We start from the raw sequence: 23306 nt of genomic DNA on the forward strand, positions 1-23306 counted from the left end.
TAAGTACCATTTTCTTTATTACTCTCTGAGTCCCTTAATAATCAAGATTTCATATTAAAGAATAAAGATTGTCAAAGCAGTATCTTCTGATTTTTGTAGCTTTGTCTTTTTCCTCTTCCTATTTTAGTTCTTTTATTTCCTTGGGGTTTTTGGTTGGTGGTGGGTGTTGTTTTCGATATCTCTTGATTTTTAGTCTGTGGGGGGTTTTTTGTTTTGCTTTTGTTTTTGTTTTTGGTTTTTTTTTTTTTTTTTTTCTATTTTCAAACTTCCTGGAAGAAAGTTTTTTTTCTGGAAGAAGTTAGTTTTGTTTTTTTGAAGCTTTCTGACTGAAGCTACCGAAGAAACCAAGGACGAAAACATATAGTAAGATGTAAAATGCATGAAAATGAGGTACATAACATAGGAAAAAAAGTTTCAAACAGTCATTCTTATAAAAAGCATATCTAAATTCAAGTTTTGAAGTCTCTCTATATTATTTAACCCAATAAAATAATCTTATGCTTAAAGGTGTGAAACTCCAGTATCTTTCAGTGAGATGGAAATGTGTCACTACTAGACTGCTAAAGGAAATTTGGGGTTTTTTGGGTGGGACTCCAAAAAAGTGTTAATTGTACTTTAGGAAAATGAAAATTCTGTAGCTTGTCCCACTTCAGCTGTTCTAAAAATTCAACACTTGTCTTTAAAATACTTTTCCTCCATTTCTCATTTTTCTATTAGGTTGTTCTAACTTAGTATGCAGGAGATTATATATATATATATATATATATATTAGTATAATATAATATAATATAATATAATATAGTATATTTTATATATATATTCTATTTCCCACATTTTCCTCCTCTGTATTTCCAAATATAATATAATATAATATAATATAATATAATATAATATAATATAATATAATAGTATAGTATAGTATAGTATAGTATAGTATAGTATAGTATAGTATATGTATATGTATATTATATTTTTTTATATATATATATTCTATATTTCCCACATTTTCCTCCTCTGTATTTCCATTTGTATTTTCTTCACTAATTGGTATGTCCATCTTTCTGCAGCTGATCTGTTTCATAACATACTGTATTTGGTTTCTGTGCAGAGCCTTGTGGGTAACAAGCACATAGATAAATCAGCAGTTCTCTCATGCAAACAGGACCGTGTGCTAGTATTAATTTTTCCCTACCTCCCTCTCCCTGCATCTCTCTCCAGCAGACACTTGGAAAACAGATGGATGCCACCTTCACGGGGTACAGTAAAACTGGACTTGGAGTCAGCCCTTTGGTCCAAGGCTCAGCCAACTGCAAGCTGCCACGCGGTGCTCTCTGCTCTTCCTTTCTCAGATGGACGATGCCTCTGTTAATTTTTCTGGTAGGATCCATGGGATACTTGCTCGCCCTGAGGATTGTACTGTTGCTGTTAGTGGCTTTGCCAGTGGTAAGTGCTCCTATTTTGCTTTCATCTTGCAGTCAGAGCCAGTACCCCTACCTCTGCCAAGCCTTTCAGAGATCTCCCAAAACTTACTTGCTAGGTTTCCTGCTGTAAGTCAGAAGAGGAAGAGCTGTTCCCATTCATCTCAGCATGCCACTATGTTCCTACTAATTCTGGACCTCCCTTTGCTCATGGGGTACCAGAGGGAAATCCATTTACATCAGCATTGCTCAAAAAAAAAAAAAAAAAAAAAAAAAAAAAAAAAAAAAGGAATTGCTTTAACTGGTTCACAAGAGAATATTTCTATAGATAAGGATTTTTTCATACAGAAAAGCATTGTTTGCTCCTAAGACACTAGAATATTTTTTTGAAGGTAATTTTTTTTACCTGCCTCCTGTGAAATCATCACCTACTGCTCCCTCCCAACTGTTACATTCTCAGAGGAGAATGATCAACAGAACATCAAAATACTCCAACTAATACAGTATCCAATCTCTTTGTATCTGTTAAAACTGCTCCTTTTGGACTCAAAAGAATGCCTTGGACTTGCATCACTCTGCTGTGTCCATGTTGATTTAACCCCTGTCTATCATGAGAGTTCATCTCAATCAATCATCAGTGTAGTTAAAGGTTAACTACCCTGAGGTAAGGATTTTAGGGCAATTCTAAACTTTTTTGTTAGCAGAGCATTGCTGAGGTGGCTGCGTCTTGCTTTTCTAAGTAAAAATATCCCATCTCCATCACACTATTATTTGCTGCTGATGCAGTTCTTCAGACATTGAAGTCTTCACTGAATGTCTGGAAATTGAGAATGCCAATACTGTTAGAATAAATACCAGTTTCCTTATGCCAAGAGCCAAAATCAGCCAGCACATAAAGTGTTTTAAAACAAGCAACCTTTTCTGTCAACAGCCTGGACAATGGAAGGAAGCTTTCCGTGCTTTTCAAGACTCCGGCTTTACAGAAACCTGCTGTAGTCTAGTTAGAGAATCACAGAGATGGTGATTTACATCCCTCTCTGTCCACTTATCACTGGGACATGCTTTTCTTCTCTCCAAGTTCCTCGGTGACCTGTGGAAATTCATGGCTGGGGAAGATTGTATGAGCCGCATCTTGCAGAAAAGAGCTTCTCTTCACAGCAGCACAACATTGGATTGTTTTACATTCAATAAAATAGAAATGACAAGTCACTACTATGAAAACAAAACAACAAAAACAAGGCTATGCTCTTAAGGTATTTTATAGGAAAGAGGTATGTTCCTCATGGCACAAGAGGGAAATTCATATATCTTTTTTCATCAAAGCCCAGTCATGAAAGGGCCTTTTGCTGCAGAAGGTAAAATACTGGCCAGTTTTGTCCCTCAACTGGGAGAGCGAATCAACTCCTTTGCTGGCAGTTTACCGTTAATAACAGAACTTTGGGAGGCTGAAAAATTATCATAGTCTTTCCTCTACAGCTTTTTTGAGGTATGGGCTATGAACCAACACATTGTTATCTGAAGAACTGGTGTGAAAGAGATATTGCTATCATCTCGTGGGCATTAAAGCTTTTGTTTTTATCTTCAGAGTAATTTATGGGGAAGGGACTAATGTCTTCTTGTTATTTCCTAGAGAAACAAGCCACCAATTTGACAATTTATTGACTTTTTTCCAATTGTAAGATCACTTCGAAGAAAGTGAAAAAAATAACAGAAACGACAATCCAAAGCCTGAGTTGTAGGAAACCACCTCACCTCAGAGTCTACCTGGTGAGCAGAAGTCTGGCCATGGACGTTGTGGCATGTTACAGCACCACGTGTAGAGAAGTCTTTGTTCAAGGGGGGTTGTGTTTGACACTGCTTTCAGCTTCACTTCCCATTTGCAGCCCTTCATCCTAATAAAGTGGTCCTGAAATTGTTGTGATCATCAGCTGTTGCACAAGCAAAACTTTTTACTTTAGGTTGGAGCTAATGAAAGACAGGCTGTTTATTTTCTTGCTACAATACAACTCTTCACTACTTGGAAGAAACAGCTCTGCTTCCTTCCAGCTTGAAAAAACAACAAAAAAAATATCACTTTTATTTGGTGCAACATACAATGACATGGCCACACAATTTCTAAAGTATTGCTTTCCTGGTGACGTAATAGCAAATTTTAGCACAGGGCTCACCTGGACTTTATTGTGGATTTCTCTTGGATGAAGAGGGATGTGATGCTTTTCAAGAGAATGCAATGCTCTCCACCTGCTTATGAAAGGTGGATGTTAGCATAATGGATTAATTTGAGTTTCTTTCTTCCATCCACTTTGGTTCTGCAGTGCTTAGAAATTATATGAGAGCGAGTGTATGTGCCAGGCTGTGCTTCTCCCACTCCTAACTGGATTCACCGGTGTTCATCTAAAGCTTGTCAGATATAGGTTATTAAATGCAGTATTTCTGTGCAGGCATTTCCAAATTATTAGTTATTGCTGATCATGGTGATGACATTTAACATAGGGAAGGTGAGAAATGTTTACTTTCTGCTTCCCAGGAGCACTAGCAAATGAGGAAATTGCTGTTACGAGGAAACTTACTTTATATTTTGAGTCTCTGTCTGTTCTTCCTGTGTTGAAAGAGCATTTCTATATTTGATATGCAACAGAGACAAACCTGTAAACAAAAGGATGAAACAGGTAGCTTACTTCTAAATTTTATAATAGGCACATATACTGCTGTTGCCAAGTTTTTAGCAAAAGTCCGGAGGGAGGTGACGAAGAACATGACCATTACATGAACAAATACAATATATGATTTACTGGAATTGCTTGTCATTTGCTCTTGTTTCCTCTGATAAATTGCATTTTACTGGTTTTTGATCTCCTGCTTTTGCTTCTTTTTATTTCCTGCCCTTAGAACTCAGTCTTGCTGGTATCGTTATGGGTCCAGAGAATCACTGGCCCCAAAGAATCATCAGATGCTTGGAAAACTACCACATAGAGGGCACAGTTGCATAACAATCTGATGAAGAAAGAAAATTGCTGTCTTCTTGGCTGTCAGGAGAAGGGAGAGGTATTTTATGAGTCAGGATATGCAATGATAGAATTCACTGGAGGACAGTAGCAGACATGAAAATTACAGAGGAACCTGAGGCTAGAGGAAGCCTGTCAAAGGAATATCAGAGTGCAGGTGAAAGGGAGAACACACCTGCCGATCAAACTAAAGGGCAAGAAGGAAACGCACAGGCAGTGGAAGCAGAGACAGGTATCCTGGGAGGAGTATGGGGACGCTGCCCAGTTGTGAAGGGACGGGGTCAGGAAGGCCAAGGCGCAGCTGGAGCTGAACTGGGCAAGGGGTGCAATGAGTAATAAGAAGGGCTTCTAGAGGCATGACAGCCAGAAAAGGAAGGTCAAGGAAAGCGTACTGCGCCGATGAAAATGACTGGCAAACTGGTAACACTGGACAAGAAGGCTGAGGTACTCAACAGCGTTTTTCCTCAGTCTTCACTGGCAACCTCTCTTACCGCACCTCTCGAGTGGATGGACCTCAAGGCAGGGACTGGGGGAGCAAAGGCCCTCCCAGTGGAAGACATGATCGGGTTCATGACCACCTGAGGAACCTGATGAGATGCATCCCAGAGTCCTGAGGGAACTGGCTCATGTAGTTGCCAAGCCACTTGCCATGATATTTGAAAAGTCATGGCAGTCAGGTGAAGTCCCTGGGGACTGGAAAAAGGGAAACATTGCACCCATTTTTAAAAAAGGTAAAAAGGGAACCACCTGGGATCCACTGTCCTGGCAGCCTCCCCTCTGTGCCTGGGAAGATCATGGAACAGATCCTCCTAGAAGCTATGCTAAGGCACATGGAGGACAGGGAGGTGATTCAAGACAGCCAGCACAGCTTCACCAAGGGCAAGTCCTGCCTGACCAACCTAGTGGCCTTCTATGATGGAGTGACTACATCAGTGGACAAGGGAAGAGCCACGTATGTCTTGTATCTGGCCTTCTCTGAGGCCTTTGACACAGTCCCTCACAACATCCTTCTCTCTAAATTGGAAGGCTGTGGATTTGATGGGCAGACTGTTCAGTGGATAAGGAATTGGCTGGATGGTCGCATCCAGAGGGTAGTGGTCAATGGCTCAGTGTCCAGATGGAGAACAGTGATGAGTGGTGTCCCTCAGGGGTCCGTACTGGGGCCAGTGCTGTTCAATTTCTTCATCAATGACATAGACAGTGGGATCGAGTGCACCCTCAGCAAGTTTGCAGATGACGCCAAGCTGAGTGGTGCAGTTGACACACCTGAGGGATGGGATGCCATCCAGAGGGACCTGGACAAGCTGGAGAAATGAGCCTGTGTGAACTCAGGAGATTCAACAAGGACAAGTGCAAGGTCCTGCACCTGGGTTGGGGCAACCCCCACTATCAATACAGTCTGGGTGATGAAAGGATTGAGAGCAGCCCTGCTGAGAAGGACTTGGGGGTACTGATAGACGAAAAGCTGGACATGAGCTGGCAATGTGCTCTCGCAGCCCAGAAAGCCAACCATATCCTGGGCTGCATCAGAAGCAGCGTGGCCAGCAGGTCAAGGGAAGGGATTCTGCCCCCCTCCTCTGCTCTGGTGAGACTCCACCTGCAGTGCTGCATCCAGCTCTGGGGTCCTCAGCACAGGAAGGACATGGACCTGTGGGAGCGGGGCCAGAGGAGGCCACAAAAATGATCAGAGGGATGGAGCATCTCTGCTATGAGGAAAGGCTGAGAGAGCTGGGGTTGTTCAGCCTGGAGAAGAGAAGGCTGCGGGGAGACCTTACTGCGGCCTTTCAGTACTTAAAGGGGGCTTATAAGAAAGATGGGGACAGACTTTTTATCAGGGCCTGTTGCGATAGGACAAGGGGTAATGGTTATAAACTAAAAGAGGGGAGATTCAGACTAGAGATAAGGAAGACTTTTTTTTTACAATGAGGGTGGTGAAACACTGGCACAGGTTGCCCAGAGAGGTGGTAGATGCCCCATCCTTGGAAACATTCAAGGCCAGGCTGGATGGGGCTCTGAGCAACCTGATCTCGTTGAAGATGTCCCTGCTTATTGCACAGGGGTTGGACGAGATGGCCTTTAAAGGTCCCTTCCAACCCAAACCGTTCTGATTCTATTCTGTGACCTAAAGAGGTAAGAAGCTATGACAAAAAAAAAGAGATGGCAAATATGAGGCAGACTTCAAAACAAAAACAGCAAAATTAAGTGAGCTGGATAAAGAAGGAAAATGGTATTTACCAACTTCCTCCTTTTTCCAAAGCTTCAGCTTCTGGAGTTTGGTGTTTGTGGAGAATCTTAAGACTTCAAACATGAACATGAGCATTAACTTCTATTTCAACTCTCCAAGAGAAACTTTGACCCTGAAAATTTAAGAAAATAATACAGCAACTGAATTGTAAAGCAGGTTGGATTTCTAAATACATATACAGTTGCATTTTGACTAGAAATCTTTACTAAGACATTACAGAAAAAATATTTTTGAATTTGTTTCTTTAAAGAAAGGATTTCCTTTGCCACTGCTAAAATGAAATGAACGGCTCATTTGCGGTTATTTCTTCCTTTAGCACCAAGAGATACATTGCTTGAAGAAAGTGGATGAGCCATCTCACTCCTGCAAACCCTCAGTAAGGAATGATCCTTACTCCCATTTACATCCAAGTGCTGCACCACCCCAAACAGTATTAAGGAATAAGATAAGATGTGTGATCAAAGACTGTAAAGGTCCTTCAAACATCCTTTTTTTTTTTTTTTTTAAACAGCGTTCTCATGACTTTTTTTCTGCATTTTCTCCCCCCCAAAATTATCTGAACATTTTCATCTCCAGACATCTACTGTCAAGGTCTGAATTCTTTACAAACCAGTTTTGTTTACAAACAAGTTTTGTTTACAAACAAGTAAAGGCCCTTTAGGGGAGCAGGCACACTGTCTTGGTAACCTGTAAACTCAACTGCCAGAAAACTACCACCTTTGTTATCTCCGATCTTGTCTGGAGAGTGGTTTTTTTAAATTATTATTTTTACCATGTTTGTGCACCGCAGCATATGCATTAACATTTAATGACTGTGATGCCATAATCATCCAAAACAAAAGCTGAGTATGACAGAGTTTTCCCAAGCCTTTTAGGACAAGGTTTATCAGTGAGTCGCTCTCTTGTCCCTGACTGCTTTCTCTTCCCTCTCACAACTGGCTGTGAACATAAGTAGACTTTCATACTTGGCTAAAACAGGATTTTTCAGATTTTTTTCCACCAGGAACACAAGGTACTTATTCATTATTTCTTTCCTGCTCCTCTGGAGAGAGACAGTTTGAGACTTCGAGTGAAGTCACAGTTTCACGCTTTGGACTGGCTCTTTGAAGGTACTTGCCCTTTTCATTTGGAGATGATCACTCCCAGTACCGAGTTTTGCACTCTGGCCCCTTCTGTGGGCTGATACAGATTCTGAGGACTGCGAAAAATACACAGCCATTTTTGATCTCTGAGCCTACAGAAACTGTCAAGTCTATCCTGATACGTGTGTAATCCTGTAACAGGCTTTCTTTGAACCTATTTCTTGATGTTTGCCAAGATGCAGCTTCACTTGGAAACGTGCAGTTCATTTTTTTTTTTTTTTTTTTAAACTATTACAGTATTCGATGACAGTAATTAACCACTGGAACTTAACACACTTGACTTCCACAAAAAATTCAAATTTCTCCAATACAAAAATAAAAACTACTGCTGTTGGAAAAGAGTCACCACAGCTGCATCTGTTTAGGCACCACAACTAGTTGATGGCCACTGAACATATAAGCCATTTTTCTACAAACATCTGGGGGCTGCTAGAAGACCTCTAACACAACAGCATTATAGAGACAGATGAACAGCCGTATTTTTCTTTACCTCAGTTAGTACTTGTCCTTCGTGTCTTATACTAATGTCCAATTTTCTGAAGGAAAGTCTGTATTTCATTTATTGCTGCCTGACTATTTGCACCTCTTTCTATCAATCATTCAAACTTTTAAGATTTCTCTAAACTATTGTACACGTAAACTGGGTTTAAAATACTAGGGTAGTGCACGTGCACATGTACAGTCATAGTGGTACACAGCAATAATAGCGCTCTGTGTGTGAAATCACTTTACAGCAGAAACTAATAAACTCACTTTTATTAAATCAGTTTATCACAATTGTTACGTTACAAAAATAACTTCATCCATAATGACGTTAAGTATTAAATACAAAGGTAAAACAGTTGTGCAGAGCTTTTAAAATAGAATAAAACTTTTTATGTATTTGAGAGGGGCAAAGTAGCTGACCCAGAAGTTCTTGTTTAAGACTGTCGGTCTGCATTGATCAACTATATTTAGTTCTTCTTGACCTGAAGACATATGGAAAGCAAACTACGTATTAAGGAATTTAATCTCATCTAGGCAAGAGTGAAAGCAGTGAGTTTCTGTGCTGCTTAAGAAAAAAACCAACGCAAGCCTCAATCCTTTTTAAGTAGAACAATGATTATTTTAAAAAATGAAACCAAACACCAGCAACTGTTTGGAAGTGCACAGCAGCAGAGAAATTTTGTTCACTTGTCTTCCACATCTGCTACCATAGCCTCAATTGCATTCCAGTCCAGTTTGCTGAGGATACTTCCCGTGCTTTCAGAAACACCATCGGTGTCGATAATGCCGAGAGGAGAGAAACTCACAGGATGCAGTGCAGAGGACTATTGGAGGAAAAGAAGATGAGCTGAATCATTGCATATCATTCATGGACAAGACTTCTGTGCAGCCAGTAGAAATGATCCCACTCTTTTTCAAACATGTCCTAATCAAGTTATGTATCTGATACAAATGTAATTTATTTTCCTGTTTCTGTACTCCCACTAGTGTCTGTTGCCTGGACAGACAACATGCCTATACAGTTGCTATAAAAAACATTCATTTTCAAGGCTCACAAGAATGACTTTGCTTGTAAAGACAAAATGTAGTTCTGTTGAATCACCATCATTTATGTCCCTCTGCATCTATTGCACCCACAAGTTCTGAATAGAGAACCACGTTTTAAATAAAGCAGAAGTAAACAAAGGGTTAAATGGCAGGTATCAAATCATTCCTAGAATAGTAGACATCCTACCTGAAACAAGGAATCATGAGTATCTTGAAGTATTCTTTGGATATCATCAGGCACAGTCCAAGGACTTACTATGTCTCGATCAGTCTCTTGATCAACACCTTCGGTCTGAACTGCAGCGGCAACATGTGGAGGCTTTTGTTTTGATGTTCTGCTGACTCTGTTCTCAGCAGCTAAGGAGAAAACAAGCCAACCATAGCACTGTAACATTTCTTGCTCTTTTCTTCTGAATATCTTGACACTTCTCCAAGAAAAGAAGCTCCAAGTTCTAAGAACTGAAGCTGTGTGTAAAAAGAGCATGCCCTGTTATCTTGAACTGATGTGGGATTATGGCAAGAAAATGCTGCTGGTCCCTTCCAGCCTCACGTTCCGAATTGTCTTCCCAGAGCAGAAGACGAAGTGGAACAGGACTATGCACGGTGCCTACAGCACCTGGGTCCTGTAGTGCAGTCCCCAAAAAGAGACATTGCTACATTATTTGATAGAGGAATAAAACTGTATAAATCCTGGATTTGTGCCTCTTGGAAGACATGAAACCTTAGTGAAACCCTTAGCACTGATGGGATATACTGGAGAAACAGATAAAAGAAGGTGATGTGAAATCAGAGAAAGATCAGCTGGTATTTAGAGTTTAAAAAGAGAATATATGGAAAGGAGGAGGAAAATGACTTTCCGCATGTGCAGAGGTAAGTGATTCAGGAAAAATGCCTATCTGCTTACTATTGCTTCTCTCCCTTTCCTGCATTGTCAATGCAAATAAACTATTTGACTAGCCAAATAGGATCTCTATTATGCCACCAGTATAATTCTGATGTAAGGGAGAATGGAATCAACCCACAGTATTTCCTAAGTTTCAGACTCATTTTCTCCTCAATGTTTCTGTGTCTGATCAGAAATTCTGGTCTTGTAACCAAGTCCTGCATCTGTTAAAGAATTTGATTAGGAGGAAACATTTATGTGAAGAAACTTTTGCTGATCCAGACCTACACAGATAGGCATAGGGAAAAAAGATCACTAAAATCCACAATTTTTTTTTAAAAAAGTTCAGTCATAAATTTTTCCACTCTAACATTATGAAAAAATAATATCTTAAATAGATGCTGTACAGAGGGATAACAAAGACAATTCCCACTTCAAAGAGCTCAGAAAGTAAGCAGAATAGAAAGGTAAGGGAGAGGCACAATACTTGTGTACGGTACTGGTAACTAACTCTCTGTGGGTTTCAGCTGAAAGAAAGACTCAAGTCCTCTGTCCCTCATGACTTCATAATGCCTGTTTCAGGAAATCACTGAAATCTAGCACATTTGCTTCAGTAATCTTGGAACTACCATCTGGCTAAAACAATTCAGGAGGTAAACAGAGGTGATTGATTAAAACATTTCATAAGTTTCTAATGAAAAGGATTTTCATGTGGGGGGAAAATGATGATTTTTATTCTCCTAAACTAATGCCGTATCTGAGGCCTGTCTTGCATAAATTCTACCCAGGATGTATTCTGAAATGTGTTCTCTGTGTCTTATTTCTCCCCTGTATTATGTAGCTGAACAGCACTATATCATTGCTCTTTGTAACTTACAGTGTCTAGAATTAACAGGACTGTTTGCAGCATTTCTCATTCTTCCTCTGGAAGTACTTTTCTGCAGCAGCATACGGGTATTTCCTGGAAACACAAAGAAAGCATTTTCTCTGTGACGTGCAGCAGATCAAAACTACTCAAAAGATGCTTCAAAATTTTCATCTATAAGCTTCCTTCCTAGATTACACAGTACTCTTGCTATGGCAAATTAAGCTACTTTGGATTTAGAAAGAGATAAGGAAAGGTAACTCTCATCATTTAACAGGCCAAGGACAGCACAGTTGTGAAAGCCTCAGGACAGGAAACCTCCAGGACTATAAGTCTGACTTTCTACATAGGTGTTAAAGATCCTCCCTCCCAAAATCCAGTAGTAACATGAAGATCATCTTCAGTATGTGCCTTCATTAAGAAAGTTATGTTCTTACCCCTAGACTGTGTTAAACCAGGAGTTGGGGTGAAACGGTGTACTTTTTGACCAAAGCTGGGTTTGGCAGCAATTCTGCTCCTTTCTGACAGAACAGGACTGTTCAGATGCCCTCTACAAAAAGAAAAAAAAAACAACAACAAAGCCAAAATACTTACCGCTGTCTAACACATACCATTCCTCCACACAACTTAGTTCTAACAGGGCTTATTCAGACAAGGCAAAAAGGCTACAGAAATCACCTTCAGCCTACTTAGCTGAGGATCAGCATCACATGCTGCTTGTGGGGCCAATAAGCCTCACCAGAATCAGAATTGCCGTCAATCACAGTGAAGACATATCAAATTGGCTTCACAAAGAGCTAGTTTAGGTCCAACAAAACTTATTAGGAGTGGCAGTAACTCCTAACTAAGGTGACTTTCTGCATGACATTCCTTAGTGGTTCCAGTTCTGGCAGGGCTGATCCACTTAAACAGCCCTTGGACATCACCAGCAGGCTTTGTACAGCACTGACTATATTCAGTTTAATGCTCTATCCTGGAACTCTACCTATTAAAAAGAGATGCAGAAATATTTAAGTCTGGAAGTTACAGGTTTATCTGAAGTACACAGTTCCATCTCCTCAAAAGGCAATAAGCACCAAAGCGCACAACAAAGAACAAGTAAAGTCCTAGGTAATGAAAAAAATTAGAAAGGAAGAGAGTCAATCTAGAGTTTGCTGAACTCTAATTAAAGTAGTCTATATGCATGCACAGCAGTACTTTTATTTGCTTCTTGCTTGTTACTAGATGCTCTTCACATCATTAACTATGTTGCCGTCTGTAGTCCAGTGGAATTGTTGTTGAGTGGAAAGGTTTAGGACATTGATTACAGCTCTTGACTCCAGAGGCTGGTTTATTCTGTGCTCTGAAAGGCATTTTTAAGGCGCTCTCCAAGATCTGCACTAGTGGTTGTAGGAAGACCGGTACAGGAGCTTAAGACTCCTCTGATCCAAACAAAGTGTATCTTTGATTCTGCCACAATATAAGCTTCTCTCAAGCTAATCCTATACCAACCAGCTACAAATTGTAGACAAACTTGAAGTGTGCTAAAAACACCAATACATCAGAGCAGGGTTAATGCTTAAAGCAGTTACCCTCTAGTAGATGCCATACGCCTTTTTCTGTCCTCTTGAGGTGATCTTGTCCTGGACAATGGTCTGTGTTCATCTGCAGGTAACACCACTGTTTCAGACAACATTTCATTCATCAGGGAAAGTGCTTGTGATATTCTCATACTGTGATGTTCAGATAACAGGGCTCTATGGAGAAATAATATTATATATTAATTCATGCTATCACTCATTTAATTGCAGCTGGCTTGTGAGTCTTGTAAGGCTACATGGAATAGAAGAGCATATTTTTGCAAGTTCAGAAGATATATTAACCTTTTTAAGATCATTAGCAAAAAGCTAAAACGTTTATTAACAATGGGTTTGACCGAATGAATGAGTCAATGTTGGGGGAGAAAAAAAAAAAAAGAAAAAATGATATTTGGAAAGTGAAAAATACAGTCAAAGGATGAAACATGTTCAGAGTTTTCCTAAATGGTAAAGCAAACATGAATTATTTACGCTTTTGGCTGAAATGCCATTCGTATCTTAGGTTTCATAGACAAGATAGTTGAAACTACCTGTTCCTTAAGACCTTTTATATAAATAAGAATGACAAAACTTACATGTATGGCAACTTACTTGTCTTTTTCTTCTTTCTTCTTCTGGAAGAATTTAATATCCTTTGAAGTAAGACTACAATGCTGTGCAAGAAAGTATAACAATCATTAACTTATTCTGTATTGTGGTCTCATTCCAATTTCTCACTCTCAAAATGTAGACCTATTTGACTTAAAAGTTACTGTTTAAGACACTCTCCAGAATGAAAAACAATATGAAAACATATGGCCCTAAGCTGGCAGTTACACCTTCCAAAGCTCATATGCTTAAAATATTAACATTCCTAAGGAGATGCCTTCACTGCCAAGCTCAAAGTTTCAAACGGCCTTGCCTTCAGTTTCCCAAAAAACACTGATGTTCTTAACAATAACTAATTTAAAAAACAGGTTTGCACTTTGACCTGTGTTTTCCAGACTACAATTTGCATTTTTTAATGCTTTCTTCTAAAAAAAAAACAAAAACAAAAACAAAAAAACACCACACAAAAAAACCCAAACCCAACACACAACAACAAACTACCAAAAGCTGAGAATCCCTCCATCTAACTATTTCAGGAGAAAAGCCTATAACAAAAACATCAAGTATATATTTATGGGTTGGCAACACAGGAGAGGGAGAGAAGCAGGACCCATTTTTCCTGAATCACTTCTCTCTATACATGTACAAAAGAGCAGCCGGGTTCAACTCTGAAAGACTGTTTAAAACCAGGGGAAATACTGCATTTAATAGATGAGATCTGTTACTCTTTCTAAAAATGAATACAGTTGAATTATTTAGTAACAGGAAACTTTTGTGTGTTACATGTTTGCTGCTTGGGAGTTAAAACTAGTAAAGCTTCAGCATGAAAGAATTTAACAGCATACCCTGCATTCAATTGATGAGTAAAAAGTATAAGGATATAGTTACTGTTGCTAGGTCTCACCTCCTGTAACCCTGGAGCTTCCCCTGACTCAGCTGTGTCTTTTCAGGTCCCGAAGGTATCCAGGTGACAAATGCATATTTGAAGACTTAATACTGACTGGGAAATTACTTCTGAGCTACTTTTGTACCTTTTTTTTTTCCCTTCAGTTATTTCCAGCACAGTGCAGATCAGAAGAGGTATACCAGGCCATAAACACGGTTTTACTAATTAAACTTAAAATTTAAAAAATTCTGGGAGGGAAGTGATTGTTTGCTGAGCCTGTATTGAAACCAGCCTTCCACAAAAAAATTCACCAGATACTTGATATATATGCCATATTCTAACACCTCTGCTGACCCTCTGTAATTGCGTACACTTCTGTGTGTGTGAATGACAAGGATGGCTGCCCTCAGTATCCTACAGCATTCGTAAAGAATGTTGGCATCTGAACTCTGCTTTTTAAATTCATTGGGGGTTTTGGGGAGGTGCAGGGGAAGATGAAACAAGATGTAAACACACCTTTACAACTCCTGTAGTTATCACTCCCTGACAAAATACAGCTTTTATCAGCGAACATTACAGCTATATCCATTACAGTCAGAGGACTATACTTCGCGGATCTAGACCTGGGGGACAGGTCGCAATTGCCACCTGCAGCCAACTGTCATTACTGCAGCCTGTGAAGAACACTGGTATATTTGCGTACTGATCACTTCTGACACAACTATGGCCAGTTCCAGTAAAATAAAATTACACATATAAAAAACCAACATTAAAATAGGAAAAAATCAGACAGCCTTTATATTATCTAACCTGAACAATCAACACTTGCACAATACGTAACAGCTACTCTTCAAGGTACTCATTATTCTTACCACATTCTTTCTTAGACTGAATGGATTATGCTCTTTCTGTCTTTGTTCATCCAGTTTCTTCACATATTCTCTCATTCTTTCCTTTTGCTTTCTTTTCATCCATGCTTGTATCTCTTTCTTCTCCTTTTCTGTTTTTTCAGAACGTGCAGCAGCAGAATCATGAACCCTGAGAGCACATGTAAATGGGAGATAATCTAGCACATCCTTTAAATTGCAAACAATGGCAGCTACACATGATGTAATAAAAATATTGCAATCCTTTTAAAATTCTGACTCAGCTGAAAGCATAAGTAATGAACAACAGGGAAATTCTCTTCTACAAAATTTTACATCATAAAATCCCGGCACACAATTTCCAAGACATTTCCTATAATTTTTTTTCTATTCGTCAACTACATTCAGATAATAGGACCAGAGCTTTAAATGTGGACCATCTGTTACTGTCTTTAAAGGATAACTGGCACAGAAAAAAACTGCAAGTCATTTTGCTTTGATCTTTCATTTTTAAGTGTGTATGGTATAAGTATATAAAAAGAAAAAAAGACCAATGAGATTCTATCATCCTTTTTGTTCCCTCCCCTCAACATATGAGCTCCTTCACAAGTCTATCTGTACAAAGTAATTTTAAGAACTCAGAATACCAACAACAGAAAAACACAGCCAATAAGAAATGCTAACATAACTTCATCCTCAGAGTTCTTCAGAAATATTTACTAATTCACCTTGCAATAGTCTTTACTGTAAGCAGCTAGGCAACAAATATTTTCTTCACTGTAAAACTAAAAGCAATGACCTAAAACTTAAGTATGAAAAATCAAATATTTCAACTTTAAATGCCTCATTTTTTGCAGCCCACTTTGAAACTTCTCTCATTTTCAAGACTGGCAGGCACTAATAATTCCAGAATCAACAGAAGATATGAGTATAGCAAAATAAGATATCTCTAGTAGCTGCAGTTCAACTGAAAGCTTATGGATTGAAGCACTAAAGCCCTGAAGGGATTAGGAGAACTTTGATACATTTGAAAGTGATTTACTTTGTGGCAAAGGGAAGTGTCATTAACAGAAGTATTCACAGTCGTACGTGAAACTGAGTTGTCTTTGGTCAGGTTTGATGAAATACTACTTGAATACATTTCTGAAATTTTCAGTAATTTTTAATATATTCACATAATTGCACAAAACAGTCCAGCTATCAACATTTATATGTTGATGTAGTCATTATTAATGTGTTTGGAATTCTCAAAGGATCGCAAGGATGTTATGATTTGTGCACAGATTTAGATTTGAAGCTCTTGAGCTCCTTTTACAATTCGAATAAATGTCAGACCAAGTAAACCAGAGCACTACACACTACTTAAATGAGTCACTACAACATGCTGAAACAGGTATCTTAAACTGCTGTGAACCATTGCACCATGCAACAGATTGCTTGGCATCCTGAACAGCTGTATTTTTGCCTTGTAAGCAACTGATTATCACAAACAGGAGCAGGAAACAGCTGTAATTTCAACCTATCCCAGGAAAGAACACAGCTGATTTTATAACTGACAGCAGGAAGGTGTAGAAATCTCCAGCAGGGAGGAGAGCATGACAAGCTGGAGTCTGGGACTGGAAGCTTCTGAAGCTGCTTTGCCACTGACAAGAAATTTCTGTCTTTCAGAACTGCTCTAGAAGGCTCCAGTCCCCTGGGCTGAACTCAGTCTGCTGTATCTGCTGTATATATAGAGCTGTGCTCCAGCCTATACCTGGCAGAAGAAAGAACAAGCAAGCAGGAAGGAAAGAATTTTAGAAACAAAATAATAAAAAACAATTAGCACATTTGACAATAATGGCCAGTAAAATAGTGGCTATTAAACAGTTCTAACACTAGTCCCATTAACATCAACTGAAATCACATGCTTGCTTCCATTGTTTACAGGGTGTGAGCTATGAGAACAACAACCAGGGTTAAAATGATTTAACTAACACATAAAAAACAGCCATGGTTATTACCTAGAGATTTTCTTAGCTTGTATTTTTGTAAAGCCCAGCTCTGACGGAGAGATGTCACCTTCTACTACAAGATCACTAATGATGTCAGTAACACCGCTCAGACCAGTAATTTGCAGGGGATCTTCCAAAGAGCTTAAAGTTAGGCAGGGGGGAAAAAAAAGTTACTAATTTAAAGTAGAACATGCCGGTAAGAACAAGGTAAAATCCTTCCTCTTATGCTTAAAATGAGAACATTCAGGTTGTTTTACCAGAAGCCTTTGGACTGCATTTTCTTTCCCCTACATCTCACCATGTTAGTGCACACAAGCAATACCTGGATAATGTATGTAGATGCACTGTCTAGAAAAAGTTGCCAGCCATCACCTTAGCTTCACTGTCACCATGTACACTTTACTCAACTTTGTAGCTCCTCAGTGTGAATGGGACAGAATGAGCAAGACCTGACTAACATCAGGGGTACTGCAGCAAAGAGGCCTTTGACTAAACCATCCAGAAATATGGCCCCATCCAGAGCTGAACTGCCTGAGCTCCAGTGGGGTGCAGGAACATGGCTGGCCCAGAGGAGGCTGAGCCTGGCAGCCCAGAAGGCCAGGAGCACCTACAGGGTTTCTACTGCTGCCCATGCAGAGATAAGTCTGTGGGATGCTACCAGTTTCAGGAACCCCAACTCTCAGTGACCTCCTAAGCAAGAATCAGTGCGAGTGAGTGAACAGTTTTACCTAAATTCTGCCCATTTCTTTCCTCTCTTTTAATCAGTTGCTCTCAATAAAACCCAAATCTCATGTAGTTTATGATTACAAGCTACAGTTGCTTCAAGTTACACCTTTGGGTAAAAATCACCATCTGCTAAAGTTTATTGCCTCACACCCATCCTCAAGGTTATGTGATCGCTCCCTAATCTACTTCAGCCACAACAAGCAGTTTCACTTAAAATACTTTAAAAATAAACTAAATGGTTTACTGCTATGCTTCAAGCAAAACAATAAAGGTGGGTAACTGAGCAGAATGACAAGGAAGAAAGGGAACCCAGCTACTGTTTTCTACTGCACAACTGGATCCAGAAGATTAACAGCAGTTAACAGTAAAAAAATATGTATGTCAGACCATTTTATTTAATGCCTAATATCATTCCAGTTTTGAAATCTTCAGTCTGCTGCTGTACACTGTTCATATGGTAACGCTTCAAAAACTTTCTGGTGATAGCTGGCCTCAGTAGATGACTACAAGCAGCAATTACATGTACTTGTTCAAAACCAGTGTTTTGCAAATAGGAGAAGTAACAACACATAGACAATAGCAGCATCTACATTAACAGCTCTGCTACTTGTAACTAGAAAGCAACTTTGAATGCTTCTGCCACTTTTGCCTAAAGTAAATCTAAGAGGCACTACCAAAATCAGAGTAAATGGCTGAAATTAATAAAAAGGCTTTCATTCAGTTTGAAAATGAATGCCTCGATTTTTATGTAAGTGATAGTTGCACCTTGTCAGTCCTCTTTTTGATAGGAGTTTAAAGTGAACAAATTTTCAACAAAAACAATCGCAAAATACATACCTATCACATAGATCTCTGCATGCGTGAAACCCTGGAACAGAAACAGCCTCTGTTAATAAAAACCTTGCACCTGTACACAAACTAAGAATACATATGTTAAACAGCCTGTGGGATAAAATACAGAAATATATCAATCTGAATATGTTGACATTAAAAATAAATGGATTTTGTACATAGGCTTAATGACCTGTGAGAGAGCATGTCATCGACTGCCAGGTTAATACAAAGGAGAACGTTAATTAACAGCTGATGCACAGTCAGCTGACCAACATGGATAGTCTTGCCAGGAAGATGAGATCACTGTTGTCAGTTTTCTGCCATGATCAGACTAAGCTTATTAGTTCCAACTGACTGGAAATTATCTGTTCCAATTAACTATACAGCATTTTATGGAAAATTAACAGTTGCCACTTCCTTGAAGAAGCCAGGCTACAAACTCCTGGAATTCAGGAAATGCGGCTGAAGAGCAGTATGGATGTCTTGGAAGGAAGAGCACTATTATCCTTCCTAAGCTAAACTGTACTCTCAAAAAATTATAGTTGTAACTTAGTATCACCTACAGTTTTCTTAGCTTGCAAGTAACAAGTTTATACTTAAAGAGCAAACTTTAAGTATATTACTGTTTATAAAATGTATCTGGGTGCGCATGCCTTTGAGATTCACTTCTGCTGCGTGCAGGTATAGGAACCATGTTTTAACACCTTTTAAGATAGATTGTGGCAGATGTGAATATCAAATGCATGTTCACCTGTACAAAGTATATCTCATATTTAGAAGCTTGAATGTAAGCAATGAAGGCAATATGCAGACAAAAAAGACACTCTACGTTTTTAAACACAGGCAATAGGTTGATTTTTCCTCCTCCTTTTAATGCTACTGCAGTCTTCATAATCACAAAGATCAATTTACGGTCAGATTGCAAAAGGAAATGAGACCACATAAAATAATGTTTTAGGACACAGCCAGCAGTTACTGTATAGTGATACAAAACAATTTACTTTGCTGATGTGGATTAGATTTAATTGAGCTCTCACCTATCTAGAACATAGGAGAATGACAGAGAAAAAGACAGCTTTGCGAGGAAGCTATGAGTGTTCTGTGGCACTGTGCCTATTTATATTCATGTACACTTCACTAAATAATTACAAATCAGCACAGTGATGGGTTAGACCCAAAGTTATTCATTTTCTTTCAATAATCATGGAATTGAGTGCAAGTTTTATACACTGCTGAACTGTTTTCACAGCTTAGTGATACTGTTCCATCATGTAGCATACAAGCTCATTATCAATGCACATCCATGAAGCAATTCTAAATAATGCAATCTGGAAAAACTGACAACTGACTTTTATGAGCTCACTGGCATTACATAACATTCTGTATAACAGCAATGAGAAAGTATTACACCAGGAAGAAAAGGTTTACTTATTTTTAAAAGCAGAAAAAGGGAAAAATTAACATTAAAGATTATACCAGAGGAAGGCTTTATGTCACTAGTGAAGTTAGAAGCAGATGCTGCAGAGGCAGGCGAGTTTACTTCCAACGTCGCATAATTGGGTGCAGGATATTCCAAGTTTAAGCCCTCCTTTTCATCATCTGTAACATCTTCAAAAATCATGCCCCTCAAATCATGTTCTGATTCCGTGAAAAAATAATAAATATAGTAATTAGTGTAGACCGATGGAAAAAAACCCACAATGCAAAAACTATCACTCATACATATTTGTTAGTGGCATATTTAGTTTATCTGTCAAACCAAGAACAACCTGAACCTAGAACATCCTGAACCTAGATCAGCTGTGCCTCCCTGTGAAAGGGCACTACCAGAGATGTGATGTATGTACCAGTCTTGTATATGTGAACAAAAAGACTAAATTATGAGCTGCTCTGTGTGAAGCTAAGGGACATCTTAAATATTGTCTTATGTGTAAATACAGATACAGCCATGATTTGGTTCTACCACTTGGCTTTGTACTAACTTGATAAGTAGATTAGACTATGTTTTGGTATGAATGTAAAATGGACCTGAAGTATGTACCCCTAGCATGCTCCTTCTTGGCACAGTACAGTAGCTATAAGTAAACAGGTACTAATTAGTTAATCATTATATAAACAATAAATTATTCAATACATCAGCTCTAGCAAACAGTTAAGCTGATGTAAGCTTTTATTAAAATCAGCAGATATCACAACTAAATAGCCACCAAAGATGCCTGAAAAAAGTTTCTTTATACACACAGAGAAAACTGAGGACAAATTTCATATCCTTTTATATTAGTGAGCAAAGCATTCGTAAACACCATGTTTTGATTTTATGATACAACAGAAATACATACTATCATCTTTAAAATCTTATACTCAAGTCCCACATTATGGTTTTGGAAAAGACTGAAGTATACAGATATTTTCAAATGCATTTTTGTTGAAGCAGTACCCATAATATTCAGATTTTCTACCTTTGATTTTATTTCTCTCTCTCATGTTTTTGATTTTTGGTGCATATTTCAATAACACCTTTTGGGATTGCATTAAGCTTCAGCATTAATTAAAAGTTAGTCAAGTTCAATATTTAATTGCAAGTTTACTATCCTTCTGTTAACTGAACACATACCATCATCAATGATTCTAGCATCTTCAGAGAATGAAGGGTGAGCACCAGGGTCTGAATTGGCAGCCATTTCAAAATCTTCTATTATTTTCACTAGCTATAAATGAAACCCAAAAACCTAAGTAACGATACATTCTTCAAGGTATTTCTGAGACTTAAACCACAGATATTCATGCAAAGTTTGCTTTAAATACATTTTTCTTCTCAGAATCCTATGAACATTTTAATGGAGTATCCTGATTCAAAACAAAGAAAATAGTTGAGGAATCAAAGTAGCTCAAGTAGATTCATTTCATCTCAAGAGTTAATCTTCAGGACCTTTCCTCTGAGAAAAATACAGATGACCTGTATTATTCTTGTGAGAAGTTTTACTGCTATTGATCACATTATTTTTATTTTAAAAATAGCTGAAGTTTTCTAGTATATCTTATATAAAAGCTACAGAAATAAAAATATTTCCATATTCTTCATAGGTCAGGAGTTTCCTGAAGCTTAAAACCAGAAAGTGAAAACTAAAACTGACTAACCTAGATTGAGACTTTTTACTGAATATTATTCTTACAAAGAACAGGCCTTGAAACTGGTTTCTAATACGTAAGAAATTTTGTTATAGAAGGAATGACCAACAGGTGTGCACTGAAATAAGGGCAGAAAAGAAAATGGGTTTAACTTCAGGATTTGGCTAGATATCCAGAAGTTTTAAAGTCCAAACACAGTGAAATGCTGAAACAAAGAAAGGATACGTGAAGTTTTTTTTCAATACAGGCTTTTAAAAATCTGGCTAGATAATCACAGTGACAATAGATATAAGTAATTAAATAATCCACGTTGGTGTAATAACTGTGTGTAGGTGACACAATGAGGTCCTTACATTTCTGTGAATATATGAAAGAAGAGGCAATGGACACTATTAGTTTGAATGATTATAGAAAACGTAGGTGCTGTGGAATTACACAATGCTACTGAACTCATTCTGTATTAAGCCAGGTCTACAAGAACTGGAAATTTACTTAGTTTTCTTGATATGCAAAGAAAAAGAAATTTTTTTTTCCACCAGCTACGTAAAATCAGAACCTACTGGCTCATTCTTAGATTAGTCAACTCCCAGTTTGCTCTAAACTTAATAAAAAAGTCAAAGTAATGTGAAGAAGTAATTGCCAGCATTCCCCATTTCACATACACCTAAAGTCAGTCACACCTGAAGCTGTAAGCAAATTAAACTAGATATAGTGTTAAGAGGTCACTCTGCTGAAAATTTTTAACTTTTTATCATTATCTGTCATGACCTATAAAATAGTCATTCCTGAATCATACATAGGATCATCTGAATGCACTATGTCCAAAATGCATTTGTTTTACTTCTATATTTAGACTTATAAAGACGTTAAAAATGCAAATATTTTATAAAATAAATAGGAACAGGTTCCAGAAATAGTCACATAATATTCTGAAGAGGCACAACTGCAAGAAGTCTTTGCCAAAAAGGTCTCCTGCTCAGCCTGAACTTCGGTGCTATTCTGTTTTCTCAGTAACAGAAAAACTAAATTTATTCTGCCCATTCACTAAGAACATCATCATTCTGGCCAGCATTTGGTCCATTGTAAGTAACCATGTCAGCCAACAGATGCAGCACTAAATGTGAAAGAACTGTATATTACTCTCGATCTCTCTCAACATATACTAAGCAGATTTGAAAATACATCATTCCAAAATGTAAATTTTGTCTTTAGCTGAAAGAAGTTAAAAAATAAACTGTTTCAGACACAACAGTTAGCAGTCAGAACTCACCAGTTTGGTATTTCTGAAATCCTCCTCCATATTTTCTGTTATGTTCTGTAGTGTCTCTAATTGCATATCCATTTGCTGCTGCTTTGTGGAAAAGTATTCTTTGCCAATTACTTTGGATGGAAGCCCTGAAGAAGGAAAAGTTCTGTCATCTTCAAGTACTATGTTCCAAGTTACGCTGTCTCTAGCAGAATCTGACTTCTTATCTTCCTTTCGCACTTGGCTTGATGCATTTTTCAGATGATAGTCTTGAAATAAAAAAAAAAAAAAAAAAGTAAAAGTACACCAACATCACTGAATAAACTGCAAACATATAAGTACTGCAAGTCATTAGGCATAGCTGTGCTATAC

The 23306-nt window shown here is 38.3% G+C and overlaps 1 protein-coding gene and 2 long non-coding RNA genes across 3 annotated transcripts in view; all 3 read right to left on the reverse strand.

Moving 5' to 3' along the window:
* Nucleotides 1-201: 201 nt before the first annotated feature.
* Nucleotides 202-3440, reverse strand: LOC309602439. The gene is made up of 5 exons (XR_014230661.1): nucleotides 3171-3440; nucleotides 2464-2568; nucleotides 1531-1666; nucleotides 1193-1404; nucleotides 202-332 (listed from the first exon to the last, which is right to left on the reverse strand). It is a non-coding gene; the product is annotated as an uncharacterized lncRNA (long non-coding RNA).
* A 143-nt stretch (nucleotides 3441-3583) lies between these two features.
* On the reverse strand, nucleotides 3584-6758 carry LOC309602440. Its single transcript, XR_014230662.1, has 3 exons — nucleotides 6659-6758; nucleotides 3989-4064; nucleotides 3584-3659 (listed from the first exon to the last, which is right to left on the reverse strand). It is a non-coding gene; the product is annotated as an uncharacterized lncRNA (long non-coding RNA).
* A 1861-nt stretch (nucleotides 6759-8619) lies between these two features.
* Nucleotides 8620-23306, reverse strand: part of CPLANE1 (ciliogenesis and planar polarity effector complex subunit 1) — a 62814-nt gene continuing 48127 nt past the window's right edge. Inside the window, exons 42-53 of the mRNA XM_082336494.1 lie at nucleotides 22959-23203; nucleotides 21174-21267; nucleotides 20036-20197; nucleotides 18563-18593; nucleotides 17009-17140; nucleotides 15015-15180; nucleotides 13260-13321; nucleotides 12663-12827; nucleotides 11529-11641; nucleotides 11104-11187; nucleotides 9531-9700; nucleotides 8620-9120 (exon numbers count right to left, since the gene is read on the reverse strand). Of these exons, the coding sequence (XP_082192620.1) occupies nucleotides 8980-9120; nucleotides 9531-9700; nucleotides 11104-11187; nucleotides 11529-11641; nucleotides 12663-12827; nucleotides 13260-13321; nucleotides 15015-15180; nucleotides 17009-17140; nucleotides 18563-18593; nucleotides 20036-20197; nucleotides 21174-21267; nucleotides 22959-23203 (1565 nt within the window). The 3' untranslated portion in view covers nucleotides 8620-8979. The remainder of the gene's footprint in view (nucleotides 9121-9530; nucleotides 9701-11103; nucleotides 11188-11528; nucleotides 11642-12662; nucleotides 12828-13259; nucleotides 13322-15014; nucleotides 15181-17008; nucleotides 17141-18562; nucleotides 18594-20035; nucleotides 20198-21173; nucleotides 21268-22958; nucleotides 23204-23306) is intronic.

This window comes from Platalea leucorodia (genome assembly GCF_965183815.1).
Source record: "Platalea leucorodia genome assembly, chromosome: Z".
Taxonomy (NCBI): domain Eukaryota; kingdom Metazoa; phylum Chordata; class Aves; order Pelecaniformes; family Threskiornithidae; genus Platalea; species Platalea leucorodia.